Source organism: Manis pentadactyla, chromosome 7 (assembly GCF_030020395.1).
Source record: "Manis pentadactyla isolate mManPen7 chromosome 7, mManPen7.hap1, whole genome shotgun sequence".
NCBI lineage: Eukaryota > Metazoa > Chordata > Mammalia > Pholidota > Manidae > Manis > Manis pentadactyla.
This window is the reverse complement of record NC_080025.1, coordinates 113309125-113326709: the sequence shown is the minus strand read 5'-3', so window position 1 is coordinate 113326709 and position 17585 is coordinate 113309125. Positions and strand designations below refer to the sequence as shown.

The 17585-nt window shown below is 36.2% G+C and overlaps 1 protein-coding gene across 1 annotated transcript in view; it reads left to right on the top strand.

The window, feature by feature from the left end:
* The first annotated feature begins 2859 nt into the window (after nucleotides 1-2859).
* The window catches only part of BMT2 (base methyltransferase of 25S rRNA 2 homolog), a 97295-nt gene continuing 82569 nt past the window's right edge, over nucleotides 2860-17585 (top strand). Inside the window, exon 1 of the mRNA XM_036875599.2 lies at nucleotides 2860-3169. Coding sequence (XP_036731494.2) covers nucleotides 2863-3169 — 307 coding nt within the window. The 5' untranslated portion in view covers nucleotides 2860-2862. The remainder of the gene's footprint in view (nucleotides 3170-17585) is intronic.

Genomic DNA, 17585 nt, shown 5'->3' with positions numbered 1-17585 from the left:
TTATTGCTGATTAATATTTTTTGTACTCTGAGAATAGAATGTACTTTATTTTTTTTACAGGTTAACACTTCTCATTATCTACAGGAATTTGTTTCCATATAAAGAATACAACTGCAAAGAGGATAAGGTATTTTTCTTGCCAAAGACATTTTTCCTATACTGTGTAGTTCTTTGACATAGGAAGTTTACTATGACACACCAAATGTGCATGGGGAAGGGTGCAAAAGTTGGTCAGATAAGGCGAAGAATGAGGATGAATAGTTATCAGGGTTTATTGTAGTCATTAGAAATGCCTCTTCCTCCCAGACTGGTTTGTCTTGCTCAGTGAATACTGTTTTATTCCAACATCCCTTTCCCCAACAGCTATATAAAATAATAGAGAGAATTTTAAAAAATTGAGTTGCTTCTGAAGAAAGTGTAAAATCAAAAAACAAGTTTAAGTAAGGAGCTCTTCAAATTTGTTTGAAAAATGATAACTAGTCTTGAATAAGTTCCTGTTACTTTCTATTATATTAATATTTAAAGTTAATATGACGCCAAGCAGAATAGCCAGTTAAGAAACAGCAGAAAATTCCCATGTTTCTTAAAAAATAAACACATTTTACAAATCTCATTAATGAATTTGTAGATTGTAATACCTATATTTGGTAGGGATGCAGTGAAATACACATTCACATGTACTGCTGGAAGTGACAGAAACTGCTGCCACTGTTAAGAAAAGGTAATTGGACAATACATTAGGCAACATATTAAAAAACTTTAACATGTTTGACCCTTTGATTGAGAAATTCGGCTCTTAGGAATTTACCCTGGTGAAATGTATAATTAAAGAAATGGAAAAACACCTGTGTACAAGGGTGTTACCGCAGCACTACTTGGAATACAGAAAAACTGGAAATAACATAAATATACAATAGCTGGGAATTGGTTACTGAAATGATAGGCTATTCATATAATAGAGCATCAGGAAATAGTCCATTTGAAATAAATACATACAAGCAAAGAAATATATGTTATCTTTCAGTGGTGGGTTTCCAGGTGTCTTTTACTTTCTTTCTTTCCCCCAACCTTATTAAGATATAATTGACATGCAACATTGTATAAGTTTAAGGTATATAATGTGTTTGATACTTTTATATGTTGCAAAATGATTACACAATCAAATTAGCTAGCACTTCCCTACCATCATATAGTTACCATTTATTTTTTGTGATGAGAACGTTTAAAATCTTCTCTCTTAGCACTTCTACTTTGTTTACTCCTTTTTGCATTTTCCAGATTTCCTTCAGCATACATCTTTACTTTAAAAAATGACTTAAAAATTTACTAGTAGTAGTATGCAGGGAAGCTTTTTTAAAAAAGGACAATTCAATACAAAGGAAATTTAATGCTCTCTTTACTATGGTTGTAACTGCCAAATATTTACACCTCTTTTTACCTCCCATATAAATTATAACATGGAAAGAGCAAAAGAGGTACGTTTCAATCTTCCCTTTCCTCTCAAATGTAACACCACCATATCCTCAATTTATTAGGCATGTCCATGTAATTTCTCTTCATAATTTTAATTAGTAATTTTAAAATTTATATGTGTTTGATCTGCCTCTTCCTTGTGCAGGTAGGGGTACATCTTCTATCTTTACATTTCACCAAACTTCTCCCTTCACTTTCCTCTTTCCACTCCTATGTCTGGAGAGTGTGTACAATGCTTTGCTCTTCAGGGTTCATTATTCAGAAGAGGGTGTGTAAAAGTTATATAATGCAAGCTTAACTCATATTTCAAAAACACCAATCAAGAAGTTTTGCAAAGATTCCCAAACAACGTCAAGTAACCAACAACTGCAATGTGGAGTGGGGTGGCATACACTACAAGGTAACAGAATTAATTACGGGCTCTCAGCCTGTTGAATCTCTGACACTCTGGCAGCCTCAGTACCACTCCAGGAGCTAATGCAGAATCTACCTTTCTCTCTAGAGCAGTATTCCACCTCTCTGTGACAAAGTCAACAACCACACTCCCAAAGTTTTCCAAGAGAAGGGAAAGGAGTAGAGGAGGCAGAATAGGTTGCCAATCCCACTCAGGCACACACTGCATAGACTAGCCACCATATTAAACAGCAGGACACCCAAAACAACTTTAAAATCACACCAGCTCCCATGCTATTAAGACCAGAAGCCTTCTGCGACACCTGACGTAATAGAAGTTCTTGAGGGCATCTGTTGTGGGTTCTCTATCTTTCCTTCCCTCATCCCCAGTCTTCTGATGCTTTTCTGGCCCTCTCCTTTCTACATTTTCTGTCTTTCGCCCAGCACTGGCACTGCAGGCCCGTGAATTAAATCAGCACGTGGTAGCCTGACCTTTCCTGGGCTAATGAAAGCATTAAGCTTCGGTCCCTCGAAGTGTTAAAGTTCCTATAACCAAGTCATCTCAAAAGCGCTTTTCAGCGCCATGCTTCTAAAGGGAACCTGACAAGGTGCAGCGGTGGCTCAGGTATCGGACCCTGACCTCACCACACCTGAATATAAGTCACAGGAGATTGAACCGCTGGAAAATATGAGAAAGCCGAACAGTAGGACGAAGCCTAGACTAAGCAAACTCAGGCGCGCAAGCGCGTTGCTCAGAGCCTCTCCCGGCTGCATCACGGCGCCTGCGCACAGAGGCCAGGCGGGCCTGTGGGCGGGCGGAGCGCGGCGGCCCATCCTGCCTACCAGCTCCACCCCGCGCAGCCTGCGAGCCTGCCTCCTCCAGCTGCTCGCCGTCCCAAACAACTGGGGGCGCCGCCAGCGCTCTGCGCCCATTGGCTCTTGGCCTTTCCGTTTCCGCCCAGCCCTCCACAGTCCACCAATCATCTGTGCGTCTGGATGAGGGCCGTCCCCGAGGCCGTCGCTTCGGATCCTCTGCCTCCTGCGGCCGCTGCCTCCGCTGCTGCCTCCTCCTTCACACCTCCTCCGTCAGGCGGCGTCTGCGGGGGCCCGAGGGGCGGCGGCGGCGGCGGCGGCGGCGGCGTTATGGAGCCGGGGGCCGGCGGCCGAGGCGCTGTCCGCGGGCACGGGGCCGGTCCTCCTGGCACTCCACCACCCCAGGAGCAGGAGAGGAAGCTGGAGCAGGAGAAGCTCTCCGGAGTGGTGAAGAGCGTCCACCGGAGGCTCCGCAAGAAGTACCGGGAAGGTAAAGGGCGAGCTGAGCGCGGGGGAAGGGCTGCCCGCGCCCCCAGGCCCTGGTCACCTCTCCCCTCCCCCAGGGGCCACCATTGCGACCTGGAGGAGCTGCACGTCAGCCCCGCCGGGGCCGTTCCCCCGGGCTCTTATGCCCCCTCCTCAGCCGAGCCTCCGTCGGCGGCAGGCGCGCTCCTCCCGCCCCCTCTTCCTCGAGGGCCCGTCGGGAGAGGCCGGGCCTGCGGCGGCCCCGAGGCCCCCACCCTTTCCTCCCCCAGACCCTGCCGGGGTGCTGAGATTATCAGCACGCTCAGAACCTGTGCGCCCTCACGGAGGAGGGGCAGGCGGGCAGGAGACGTGAGGGGACAGCACGGAGGCAGGTGAAATCCATTTGTGAAACAGATGGAGAGAAGCCTGCGTTGCCCCTTGGTATTGACCGGGCTGTTTGATTTGCTGCCGGGTCGGACCCCCTCCCAGCACCTCATTCCCGCGGGTTAGCCCGGCGTGCGGGAGCGTCCTCGCGTTGGTTTCCAGGGCTGCGAAGTCAGCAGGCCTTCCAGCTCACTGGACTAAGCCGTGTTAAATGGGGGAAGGACGCCACCCATGCCCCCCCACTCCCATTCTTCAAACGCTCGATTTTAGTTTTTATTTCGGGGGTAGAGGAAGATATATGGGACAGGTTTTCAAAATACTGTTTAGCTTTGAGTAGTCTGTGTAACTACCAAGCCTCCTGTGAACACATGCTGGTGAAGACAGCCATCGCTGGAAACCCCTTCTATGGAAGGTCTTAAGCAAAGGAAAAAGCCCTAGTAGATTTTGCTTCTGCCTGAGGAGTTTTTGCAGTTGGGGTCTACAGTTATCCTTGGTATTTTAAATACAGGCTTTTTTACAGAGCTATTTTGAAAGATACAGTGAAAATTTCCAGTTTTTTTATATGCTCAGAAGAAATTTCTTGTGTCAAAATGAGGGATAACTTTCTACTTGCTCCCGCTTTAGCTTTATTGCAAACTGAAAAGTCGACAGTCTTACAGTGTTGGTCTTAAATTTAGTTAATTTAGTATTAAAAGCAAAATTATAACAGTGAAGGAACAGACATGCAGGATCATGTTACTTTTGATTTACAAACACTTTCAGTTACTATAGAAGATTAAGTGTCTTGTCCCTTAATCACAGTGTATGTGTTTCATTTTTCAAACTTTAAATTCGAAGGTTTCCTCCCTTGGCAATTCAACCCTAGCTTTTTAAATAGCTGCCTAAATAGTCATTCTCAAAGATGGCCTGTAGTTATTGTTTAATAGGTGGCAATAGAAAAAGACTTATCAGGCAGTGAAGATGTTGATATTTGTTTTTTAAAAGACCGCTTTAAACCCCAACCCACAGTTTATTCAGTAAAACGAGTCGTTACCATAGCAACCACTGCATCATTCTTGATATTCACAGAATGCACTTACATAATGATATTCACTGTAGATTTTTATATTTGGAGAAATAAGGAAACAAATGGACACAACTTTAATTTATCATGCTATTTTGTACAAATTTAAGCAAGTACATCTTTTTAAAGAAAAACCATGACTAGCATTTAATTCGGTTTCCATTTTTACCTTTTTATAATAATTTCATTATTATTTATCTATAAATGAATATGTTCCACTTAAATTAACACACTACTAATGTGTCATCGTGTCTTCAAGTGCTGTTTATACTTGCTAGTTGCTACATGTTGAAACATATCTTTAAGCCTGAATATTAACCAAGGAAACATTTGTTTATGGTGAGAATTGGTTGGTGGAAGTTACCAGAGCTAGAATAGATGCATGTAGTTCATAAGTGAATGGTCTAGTGTGCTTCTGGTCAGGTAAAGTACTGGCAGTCTATAAACATTTGAATGAGACTGTTCTTTAAGCATTTAAATGCCCTGAATTATACCAATGATCTAGACTTGTCTAGGCTTTTATTCCATTGATGCACAAAGCCCCATCAGTGCACTACCAAAGTAAAAGATCCTATTGAGCATGCCCTTTCTACCTTTATTTCTCACATGCAGGTCAAATCTTCAGTGTGATTTGACAAAAAGCTGTGAAAAAGCCATCTGTGGAAAAGACTGATGATGTGCATACAATCTCAAAGAATAATGTTTAGTATTTCCCTTTGAGGTCTTCGTATTGCTATAATACTGTTTCTTGTCTGCAAGCACATTTTACAAGTCCATTTGCAAGTCATCTATGGCCATAAAATAATTATATAAATGGTGTTTAGATGCTGGGTCATGTTACAAAGGCCTGTTTAATCAGTGACTGTAATACCAATGCCTGTGGAAACTGCACTCACTGTATTACACTATGCCTGCCCAATTGATGCTCTGTGGTGGTGAGCAGGCTTGGGGTGGTGGACAGTGGATAGGATGGTAACAGATGCAGTGAAAATTCCAGCTTAGGATCTTGGAATGTTTGACTAGTAGAAACCGTAGCATTTATCACTGATTCCCAAACATGACTGAGCACTTTTCTGGGTGCTTTTTAGAAAATTCCTACAGCCTCAGAATCCCTGTCACTGGGACCTGGAAATTTGCCAGTCAGTTTTTGGAGTGATCTAAACCAGTTCCTTGCATTTACATATGATTGAGCTGAATCCCCAAAATATTATAATACTTGCTTGAAATTTGGATAGTTCATCAGTAGCACTGTATTTTATGGGAATAACTGTTTTTTCTTCCCACTCCAAGCTTAATGGTGACTCCAAATGTTGGTGGGATGGCAGGGAAAATGGGAAGCAGAAAGTAGCCCTAGAATTTGTGTTAGGTAAAGGAATATAAACTGATGGCAATGGGGCAATCCTTGGAATAGGAATGATTAACTGTGTTGGTGTGTGTGATGTGTGGGGTTTTGTGGAGAGATGGCAGGGAAGGAAGTAGGTAGAGTAGAATGAAGAAGTAGGCAAAACAAGTCACTGAGAGTAAGGACAGGAGCGAGCAGTGGATAATAAGAATTGGGTTGGATAATATAATTTTCCCTTATTTCTCAGAGTGGAATTGAAAATGGAGGAGGAAAAAGAATAAAAATAAGATTTTCTGCTCTGGTAAATAAGGATTTCTCTCTACCCTTCTTGATCCATTTGTCTAGTTGATGCTTGTTGGTGATGGGCAGGCTTTAGGTGGTGGGTATTGGATAAAATGGTTAAGACTAACAGATTTAATGCACTCTTTTACAACACTTTCCCTCTCTGCTCCATTTACTGTCTGTTCTGTGTCACACTTAAAGATCCTTTGCCAATTTATATAAGGTGAGAATTGGAGATAAATGTCAGTGTTTTAGGCAGCGCTGATATCTGAAGTAGTTACCAAAAGGAAATTGTAGGGAAATGTCTAGTGATTAGCAGGGAAATGTGGTGAGGAGTGTTTCTGGTGTCAGCTATTTATAGACAAGGGACAATCTTTTGGATTGAGTTTATATAAATGGAAATATGCTTGCAGCTATAGGTGTTTTCTGTCTTTGCTATACAGAATTGTTTGAATATGATCATGTAAACCAGAAATATTTTAAATATATCATTAGAGTTGTAGACAGCTTTTTAATAAGAAACAGCTAATCTTGCTTTCCAAACAGGGACTTCATTGTTTAATCAGATCTGCCTGATAACAGTACATATCTAATTAAAAACTGAAGTAGAACCATGTGTATTTTCAGTTGTCTTTGTATGATTTTCTTTTCCATAGTACTAATCATATAATTCCATTTCTATAGTTGTTATTATGCTTGGCATTTCTTTTTCTTTTTAAAAGTGTTCATGTAAAAATTCCAAGAAAATATAAAGGCTGCAGCTATTGGGAATAAAAGTGTGATCTCCATTCCATTTAGTTTGATTTTGTAATCTATCTTGTGTCTTTAGCAAATCTCACCAGTTTATTCAGTCTTGAATTTACTTATCCTGTATGCCAAAACAGATTAAAACAGTTAATCACATAAAAAAAAACAAACCATAAAACTCTGGTTTATTTATCAGAGAAAAATTAAACTGTTAATAGTGATATTCTCAAGGTTATGGGATTATGGGTAATTTTTATTATACTTTCCTACATTTAAAAAATATCAATGTTATTAATAGCAATGGTATTATAAAAGTAGTTAAAATAAACAAGATGGATTACTGATATTGAAGCAGAAAAGGAAACCATAGGATAGTTTGGTTCTGTAGACTAAGTCCAGAAAAAATTGAGTTAAAAGATTAACAGTTGTGAGCAGTATTTTAAGAATCAGCGACTAAATATCCTGGGTTAGATGTTTAATTCTTATTGATTACACAAATACTTCTGCATTATTGAGGCAGAAGGTTAGCTACAATAGCAGTTTAGGATAAGCTAAAAAAAACATTTGTAATTGATTATTTTTTAGCAAACACCTTAAACAAGAGAATCTTGGGGAGGGCAGGGAGGGGAAAACCTTTGAATTAGAAATTAAACTAAAACCAAAGGTCTAAACATGAAAGAATGAATGTAATATTAGTGTTTTTCCTGAAATAAAGTTTTGAAATTGTTTTTAGAATTAGATTATGTTTTTAATTGAAATTTCCTAATTTTTTCTTTCCCTTTGATGTCCTTCAACACTGCTTTAAAATGACCACTCCATGACCCCAAGAAACTTGGAACAGGTTCTCTTTGTCTTACTTTTTTTTTTTCCAAGTGAGGCTTTACTGAATTTGCTTTATGTGTTCTTCCCAGTCACGCTCATTCTGGTGTAGAATCAGAAAGTGCTGCTTTTTGTGATAGAATCTTTGCTTAACTAGCAAAATAAGTAATGGGAAGACTGTCCACAAAAAAGCTTGTTAACTTTGCCCTAGGAGAGTTTCAACTGCCATTCTAGCAGGGGGAAAAAATGAAAAGAGTTTAAAAATCAGTAACACTAAAAGATAAAGGGAGCATTGACTAATAAGTCAGTTCAGTGAGAGGCACATAGTATGTTAGCTATTTGATTTTGTTATTTTTAGTGATCTTTGTAGTAAGGTATCTTCTAAGGGGTTTTTACGTTTCAAAAGATACAGTAAAAATCAAAAGTAATGGTGTAGATCCTTCAATGGTAGTATAGAAAAAAAAGAATATAACAACAAATGCAGTGGATCATAGCCTTAGTTCATCTCTGGAACTTCATGGAACACAGTCATCTGTAATATTTAAGAGCTCTGTAGAATACACAATGGACAAAGGAGTTGAGGAACACTGAGCTAAATTACTGTAGAATAGGAAGGAACCTAGATGAAAGGAAATCAGCTAGGAGACTCTTATATTTATTTTAGAGTTAATAGCATAGATAACATCAGTGATTATGAAAATAGAGAAATATAAAGACCTTTTGAAGGTCAAAATGATCAGTTTTAGTGCAATTAAAGGAGAGGGGTCAAAGATGATGTCAGTATTTCTTGCCTGGCAGGAAAGACATTTTTCCAAAGAAGAAATACAGATGGCCAACAGGTGCATGAATAATGCTACACATCACTAATGATCAGGGAAATGCAAATCAAAACTACAGTGAGATATCACCTCACACCAGTCAGAGTGGCCACTGCAAAAGACAAGAAGTAACAAGTGTTGGCAAGGATGTGGAGAAAAGGGACCTTCCTACACTGTGGGTGGGAATGTAAATTGGTGCAGCTGCTGTGGAAAGCAGTATGAAGGTTTCTCAAAAAGCAAAATAAAAAAATACCATACAACCCAGTAATTCCTGTTCTAGAAATTTACCAAAAGAAAACTAAGTCCCTGATTTGAAAAGACACATGCACCCCTATGTTTATTGCTATATTATTTACAGTGGCCAAGATAAGGAAGCAACCAAAGTGTCCATCAGTAGATGAATGGGTAAAAATGTGATACATATACACAGTGAAATATTATTTAGCCATAAAAAAAGAAAAATGCTGCCATTTGTAACAACATGGATAAGCCTAAAGGGTATTATGCTAAGTGAAATATGCAGGTGGAGAAAGACAACATATGATTTCACTTATATGTGGAATCTAAAAAAAAAACCCAAAATGAACAAAACAGCAGTAGACTTACAGACACTGAAAAGTAACTAGTGGTTACCATGGGGGAGAGGTTGGGGTAGGTGAATGGGAGGGGGATAAAGAGGCACAAAATCTCAATCATAATATAAGGGGATGGAAGTGCAGCATGGAGACTATAGTTGATTCTGTTAACATCTTTCTGTGTTGACAGTAACTGTACTAGTTGAGGTGAGGACTTAATAATGTGAGTAACTGTTGAATCACAGTGTTATATACTTGAAACCAGTATAATATTGTATATCAACTACAAATAAAAGGAACAATTTTTTAAAAAAGAAAATACAAAAGAAAAAATAAATCTTACCTGAGAAAATAAAAGTAGCCATTTTGATCCAGTTTGGAAACATGTTTGTGGGATTGGGGGCAGGGAGAACAGAGTTGGCAGGCAAGTTGACTTGTGATAGGGATGGTGTAATGATTTAGTTTGGAACATATTCCTTGGAAGTATAGGATTAGAAGCCCTCTCTGTAAGTTGAAGCTTTAAGGGCAGATAAACTGTGATAATGTGTAACTGAGGACATATCTTAGAAGACACCAGTATTGTCCAATTTTGTATAAGTTCTCCTCTTTCTGCTTTGTGCTCCCATGAGGCACAAGTGTGCTCACCCTTTATAGTATTTGCCACTTACCAGTGCCACTTTACCAGTGCCACTTACCAGTTCTATCATTCCCACTAGAGTTTGTTCCTTTAGTAGGACTCTGCCTTTTATCATTGTATCCCTAGTACCCAGAATCATGCCTCATAGATTTAAGGCACACACACAACAAAGCTAATACAGTTACTTCTAGACAGTTAAGTTTAATCTTTTTATATTCTTAACCTTTAAATTTTAACTTCTGGATACAAATATTTGTAATGAATTTATGGTTATATCTTTATATAGAGTACATTAAATTAAATGTACCTTTTTAAAAATGGTTCAGATTATCATTATGAGGATCATTTTATTTTTCTATAAATAAAACTGTAAATAATGGAGAATACAGATATTGTAAAGTGCTTTGTCCTTAACATTCAATAATTGTTGAATCAACTTGCCTTATCTTACTGTATACTTTAAATTCTGTTTCTCTTATCTGCTACTCCCCTTTCCCTCCTTTTGGTTCCCACATACCAGTGTCAACCAAAGATTTTTTTTTAAAGTTTTGTCCACAGAAACATGAGAACTATAAGGATATTTTAAGTGTAATGTGTCTTTGTGTGTGTTAGTATTAGAAAATAATAGTTTTGTGTATATGTATTAATACACACACACACCTACACACATATACACACTTATGTACTCTAACTTCAGAGACAAAAATTTTACAACACCAATATCAATCTCCTAAATTTTGGAGGTGAAATTTGTACTAGTTGCAAAATCCAAACATCTGAAAACCACTGGTCAAAACTATACTAATTTATTGTGCAGTAAGTGTAGATGTAGTGATGCCTATTAGAAGAGTTATTTTTAAATGGATGGCAAATTCTAGGCCTTTAGAGGGACATCTGAATATCCCCCTTGTTATTTATACAGAAATTCCTCTACTTATACAGAAATTCCTATCCCTGTTTACACAGAAATTAGTCCCAGGAGGTTGTTCCTAAGTCCTCTGTTTACACTAAAGAAGTGATCTCTGTGGTAAAGAGATCAACTGGTAAAATTATTTCACAAGGGAATAACAAATGTTGATGCCATTGATTCTGACTTAATTCTTTTCATCTCTTGTGCAGAATTTATTCAAAGAATTTTATATTTTTGATTAACTGTTTTTATCATAAATATATTTATAATAAAGAGTATTCCAAACACAGAAGATGCACCATGGGCCAAATTGTGTTTGTACATACCAAGTTTTATCCATTGCAGTGTTTTGCTTTTTAACTAAATTTGACTCTTCAGATTGCCCAAAGCCTCATTGTTTTGTGTATTTTTTCACCAGGCATTTGGAGTTTATAACCTTGCCATAGACCCATTGTTTTGAGCCATGGCTGCACAGTGGATTCATGTGAGGAGCAATAAAATAAACGACTGGTTGCCACACCAGACCAATGACATGAAACTTCGCTGCCAAAATATCTAACAAATAATGCAATTGCAGAGACTAAGTAACTGCATTTGACTAACAAAAGGCTGTTGGTGGCTAATAGAGTCAGTGTATTTGCTCTAGTCAAAGCTTTGTTCATATCCATTAAAGTTCATAAATTAAAAACTCATAAAGAGTGTCAAGGTAGTATAGTGGTTAGAGCATGGATTTTGGCACTTGACTGCCTGGTTTGATATGTATCCTTAAAGAGGTTACTTTAATCTTTGTGTACTTCAATTCCCCTATCTGTAAAGTAAAATATGTGCTTCAGTGGGTTAGTATTAGAATTTAATGAGTTAGCATTTGTAAAGTACTTAAAATCGTATCTGGCACATAGAAAGCATTAAATTTGTTAAATACGTAATTTTTTTTTTTTTAAGAAGAGGTGTATCTGTAGCTGTCCTGCCTGGATGCATTTAAGAACTGTAACATTGAAGATTGAATGATTCCTGGAATTTCTGCCTAGATTATTCTGTAATCTCTTTCCTCTCCAGTATTAGAATGGTTATAACATTTTTTTTTTGCCTCCCCCTTCTTATATTTCAAAGTTTTTATATGAAAGGTCGGACCCATTTAGCATATTAGAATATTGATTTTTTTCCCTGAAAGAAGTAAGACTAGTCAGAACATGTTGGGTGTCAGGTGGAGGTTTTCAGGTGGTTCTTTTGTTTGATTCTCAGAAGCTGCTTAAGCACCAAACACCTTGAAAGTTCTGTTCCACTTTTAGGTGTGTCACTATATATCAGGTGCTCAAGAATGTTGAGAGGGCTGGTCTGTGTGTGGTTTAACTATGTGAGACAGTCTGGTCCTGGACACTTTGTTTAAATGCCTCGGAATGGCTGCTAAATTTGTTTCCACTTGGTCCTGAATTTCTCTGCTTAACTCAGAAGAAATTTTAAATGTTCTTTTACTTGAATTTGGTAATCTAGTCATCTATAGATAATGCATCTTACAGCCCGTATTTGTTAATACACCTAAGTAAAAATGAAATAAATTGATAGTTCTGAATTTCTAGAAGTTCAAGATTTGTTTGTGATACTCAAAGTAAATCTTTATTTTGTTTTTTTTATTAGAGAATTTGATGACCCTTGAATTTAATGAAGTACAATTTTTATACAATTTTATAACTACTATGCTTATGGACATCATTTTTTTAACATGAAACTTGTTTAGGTACAATTTTTGTACAGTAAACTGCACTCATTTAAAGTGTATAATTCAGGGGGTTGGGACAGATATATAGACAGACACCTCTGAAACCATTACCACAGTCAAGATACAGAATATTTCTGTTGCCCCTCAAATTTCCTTATACTCCTTTGCAATCAGTCTCTCTCTGTACTCCTGGCACAACTGTTCTCATGTCAGTGTAGATTAGTCTTCTTTTATTAAAAAAGTTTTATGTACATGGAACATGTTTGTCCTTTGCATTGGGTACAGGTTAAAAACCACCGTAGTGCAATGTTTATCTTTAGTATTATGACTCATAAGGCTAAACTGCCAAGAATAATGACATGCTATTCTTAAATTGGCCTCAGATTTACATTTACTAGATTTCTTTTTAGTAGTTTTTAAAATGAGAATGATGATAGAGTTATTGAGAAAATATTATTTCTAATGTCCTTATACACATCACATGATCCTGGCATGTAAAAATGCATGGACATTCGTACTACCTATTCTTTTTTTTTTTCATGTATGTCTTTATTTAGTGTAATTACCAATAATTTCTCCTTAAGCTTAAAGTTTTTCTGAAAAGTTCTGTATACTATAATTAAAGAACTTAATGGAGGTAACTGCACTTCCAGCTGCAAGTTTCCCTTTTTATAGTAACATGAAGTGAAAAAATATGTATAAATTAGCTTAAAACAGTGGGGTTTCCAGAAAATTGGCTTTGACCCTGTTGTTTTTCTAAATGTAACTCTTATTTTGAGAACACTGTTTTGAAGTATTCAATTTTATTGCTTTTGATCACTATTTTCTGTTCACATTTATCAACTATAGTTTGAATTGTACTCTAGCGACTAATTTAATTATTGTAATTTTGGTGTTTCCTATAATTTTTGAGCATGGTGAAAATTTAAATATTTTCTCCCTCATAATGGGGCACTGTGATTTACTTCTATAGCTTATACAAGTTATAAATCAGAAGTAGTCTTTGCCTTTCAATTAATACTTTCTAACAGAAAACCACACTTGGTTTTAATAGATAATATATTGACAAAGTATTATAAGGATGGTAGATGCATATATGGGGGAATTATAAGATGATCAAGTGAGAGGCAGATAAACCTCCTTGAAGAGGTTAATGTGAATTCTGTTATGTTTTGATGGAAAGAAATTTGCTATACTAGATGTCTGCAGAGAGGTTAATTCAAAAAGAAGTATAGTATTAGCTCTAAGAGATAGTTTAGGGATTCCATTAGTTCACTTCAGTTTGCACCTATAATACAGCTGTTCTTGACGTTACCAAGTAAAAACAAAAATACATAATTCCTTAACTTCACTATAGTTGGTTCTTACAAAGACAGTTGCAACCAATAATACCTTAAACTAATCACAAAATAATTAAAAATGAATCTTTTTTTAATGCCCCCGTAACTTATTTATTTTATAACCAAAAGTTTGTGCCTTTGACCCCACTTCTGTCTCTGGCAGCTACCAGTCTGTTCTCTGTCTGTGAGCTTGTTTGTTCATTTGTTTTCTTTCTTAGCTTCCATGGAACTCTTTTCCACTAATGAATTAGTGAAATGTGCTGTTAATTTTTTCCTAATTAGTTGTTACTGTCTTTTCACAGGAAGTAGTTCATATTTTTCCTTTAGTTGTGATATGTAATGTTTGTGAAGGTGAATTTAGTCAGTGATTACGTGTTACCTTGATATTAGGACCATGCTTCAGAATAACTTAGTTCATTGGCTTCCATATTGAACTTGGTTTGGCAACTTCAAGTTGACATCACTTGTGTTTTAAGTTATTAATTAGTTTTTTAAATTAGTGTTTAAGTTTTTAAATATAAAAGAATATAGTAAGTAGAAGTCATGTTAATGGGAATTTTGTTCTAGAATTTTATAAGACAATCAAATGACTTTACCTTTTAGACTTTGTATAGCTTTAAGTTGATTTTAAAACTATATATTCAAAGAAATGGTTACTGATTTCTTCTCTAAATTTGTTATTTTAGTTTGACCATAAAATGTTTATTAATTTCAAGTTAGACTGCAGGACATAAATAGTTTTAATTGTGCTTTCTAAAAATAATTTGAATTCTCCATACATACCACAAAGGTATGTATTGAGTAGAGATTTTCTTCTCCTTCCCTTCCTTCCTCTCTCTTTCTCTCCATTTTAAGATACATTCATATTTTTATAGGATGCTTATAAGAAGTGGGTAAAAAAGTAGATAGTAACCACAATAACTTTGCATCATTGCAAGTGACAATATATTAAAATCGTTATAAGGCTAATTATTAATATATTGAGAGCTCTAATTGAAATTGAGTACTTAAGCATTTCATGTACTGTTGACTAGACCTTTGATGCAAATCTTAGGAAGTCTTACTCCTGATTTGCCTTTTGATGGTGAAAAAATATTATCCTTTCATATAAGATAATCTTAAAAATCAGTTGATCTAATAACTAAATGATAAAAAATCTATCTTAGAAATGACTTTTAACATATTTTCTTGTGTGTGCAGAATTTAGAAGGGTTTAGAATATGTATACAGGGCACTGGTCAACCTTAATTGTTCTTGGCTTTTAGAACCCAACCATAAATTATTTTGAAAATACTTTGCCTTAAAAGATAAATAGCATTATTTTGAATACTACAAAAACAAATAATGGGCTGTTGTTTTTTACAAAGTGAATTTTCCCATTCTGTTTTTGTCTAATAAGTTTATTTTAAAATACTTAAATAAAGCTTTCCAGAGTATTTTGGAAAGTAGAATATTCTTATAACTAAAGGCTATGTTTATTGTTCAACTTTGTAACTACTAGACATTTAACAAAGTGTATACCTACTAATTGGAGTTTGATAAATTTTTGTTGAATAAATACATGATTTAAAAGTTCTGGGTCCAGAATGCCTTACATGGGATATAGAGAACATATTAGGCTCATACCTTTATTTTAACATTATTACATCTCTTTGATGTCAGTGTCTTGCTCATTAACATTGTTATTCTTCATGGTGTTTGACATAGTTTTTTTCCCCCCAGCAAACCTGTTGAAAGAATGAAAAGTGTAAACAATTGCATTGTTAAGTCTCAGTAATCTATTACTTAAATATACAGCTTTTTACTAATCACACATCAATTTCAGTGCCAGCATACTTAGAGTCTGGAAACTCTTAAATGTTAGTGAAAATATTAAATTGAAGTTCTCTGCAAACAGTTTAATTTGAGTAAGCTTTCAGATAAAATTTGAATCCTTCCCCAAAACTTCAGTGGAGCAGACTAGTAAGCCTTAAAAACTCTGTAAGAAATTGGCAATATTTAAAGAGAACTTCGTTAGGTGTGAAAACTAGAGATCTTCTAAAAAGTTCAAGGGCAGTAGCTTTCTGTATATATATGCAGTCCAATTCTAGAATAAATAGTTCCACAGTATACAATTACATATTAAGGACCTTTCCACTTTCTAACACTGCTGGAACCCACTGAGGGTGTTCCTTATGCAGTGCTCAAGTACAGACTGGAAGTACAGGTTGTTAACAACCCTCAGTTAATGAGGGACAATAACTGATAGATAAAGGCACCAGCCTCCCATCCATTAGGTACACAATTCCAGAGGCATGCAGTCTACTTCTCTGTTGCCCACAGCAGCAGCATCAATAACGCTTTTGTGTTAGCATTTTGTTTTCCTTGGGTCATTGTTCCTATTCCCTCACTCCTCTTTCCTAGGACTCTCTCCCAGATAAACTATTTGCATCAAGGTCCTTAAGTTGTACCTTCTGTAGCATCTGAACTAAAAAGTCTTATAGGAAGGAAATCTGTTTAAGTATGTTAAACATATCTTATCCCAGACATATTTGATCATAGAACTTTTGTTTGAATGACTCTAATTTCCAGCAAATGTAGCAAATTTATATATTTGTAATATGTACATTATATAGGACAGTGAAATTTACAAGTTCAAACCAAAGACCATTTAAAGATACCCATCTCAACAAAAGATGAAACACCTTTAAAAGGATGTTATACCTTAATGAGCCATTTGGTATCAAATCTGATGAGTAAAGTCAGGAAGTGTTATGAACTATCATAGGTTTTCTTAAAGTATCATTAATTAAAATAATTTGCTTCAAAGACTTTACTCCCTGCAGTTCTTTTTAGATGCTTAAATAACTATATCTGAAAGATGTTGCTAAAACTGATAAAAGGAGTTTCTCGGAGAATTTCGAAATAATTTGTTTGCCTACTTGTTTTTAGTGTACAGTTACTGCCATTCTGCTATATAACAAGTTGAGAGCCCTGTAACTACACAAATATTAGTGATGAGTGAAAATATTATTGTGTAAGAACATAATCCCTCAAAAGAGAACTTTTTGATCCCTTTTGAGTTTAAAATCAGTATTCCGTCCAAGACTGAACTGATACATACTCAGCCAAACAATGTGCGTGTAAGGGCATATTTGTGCCTTTATTGTTCTTTGTTCTTTCTTCATTTGATCAAACTAGAAGGCTGATAGTTTAGTTTTCGACTCAGTACTTAGTGGACTGTGTATGTAAAAGAACCAATGAAGTTTTAAAAATTTTGAATAGATATTATATTTGAACTATTATAATTCCTCTACTGTTTTAAAAAAAGAACAACTCTTAAGTACTGGAATCTAATAGTCTCACTTGGATAAAGAATTTGAGTATAATTATCGTCCTCCAATTTGGCTGTTTTATTTAGGTTTCCAACTTTATCCTGTCACCAGACAGTTGTGTGCATTTGGATATGAGGCAAGTGAACCTAAGCCTTATATCTAAGGACATTGAATGAAGCCACCTTGATAATTTTTGTTTACTTTTCTACCCTTATAATTTTGTTAATGTTCATTTATTCATCCATAACATCCTTATGCCTTTTTTAAAATCAGAACTCACATTGCTGTTTCAGATTTCATATTAAATGTGATGACTGATTTAATTGAAAAAAACTTTTAAAGGTGATGGCTAGCAGTAATGGCCAGATAATGTGGTCAGCTTGTAATTTTTATTCAGAACATTTTATAAAGACTCAAAACTTTGGAGAGGCTCCCAAGGTATTTAATTTCTCTCCCAACATTTTGTCCTAGGATTTTAATTTTTTAAAGTGTG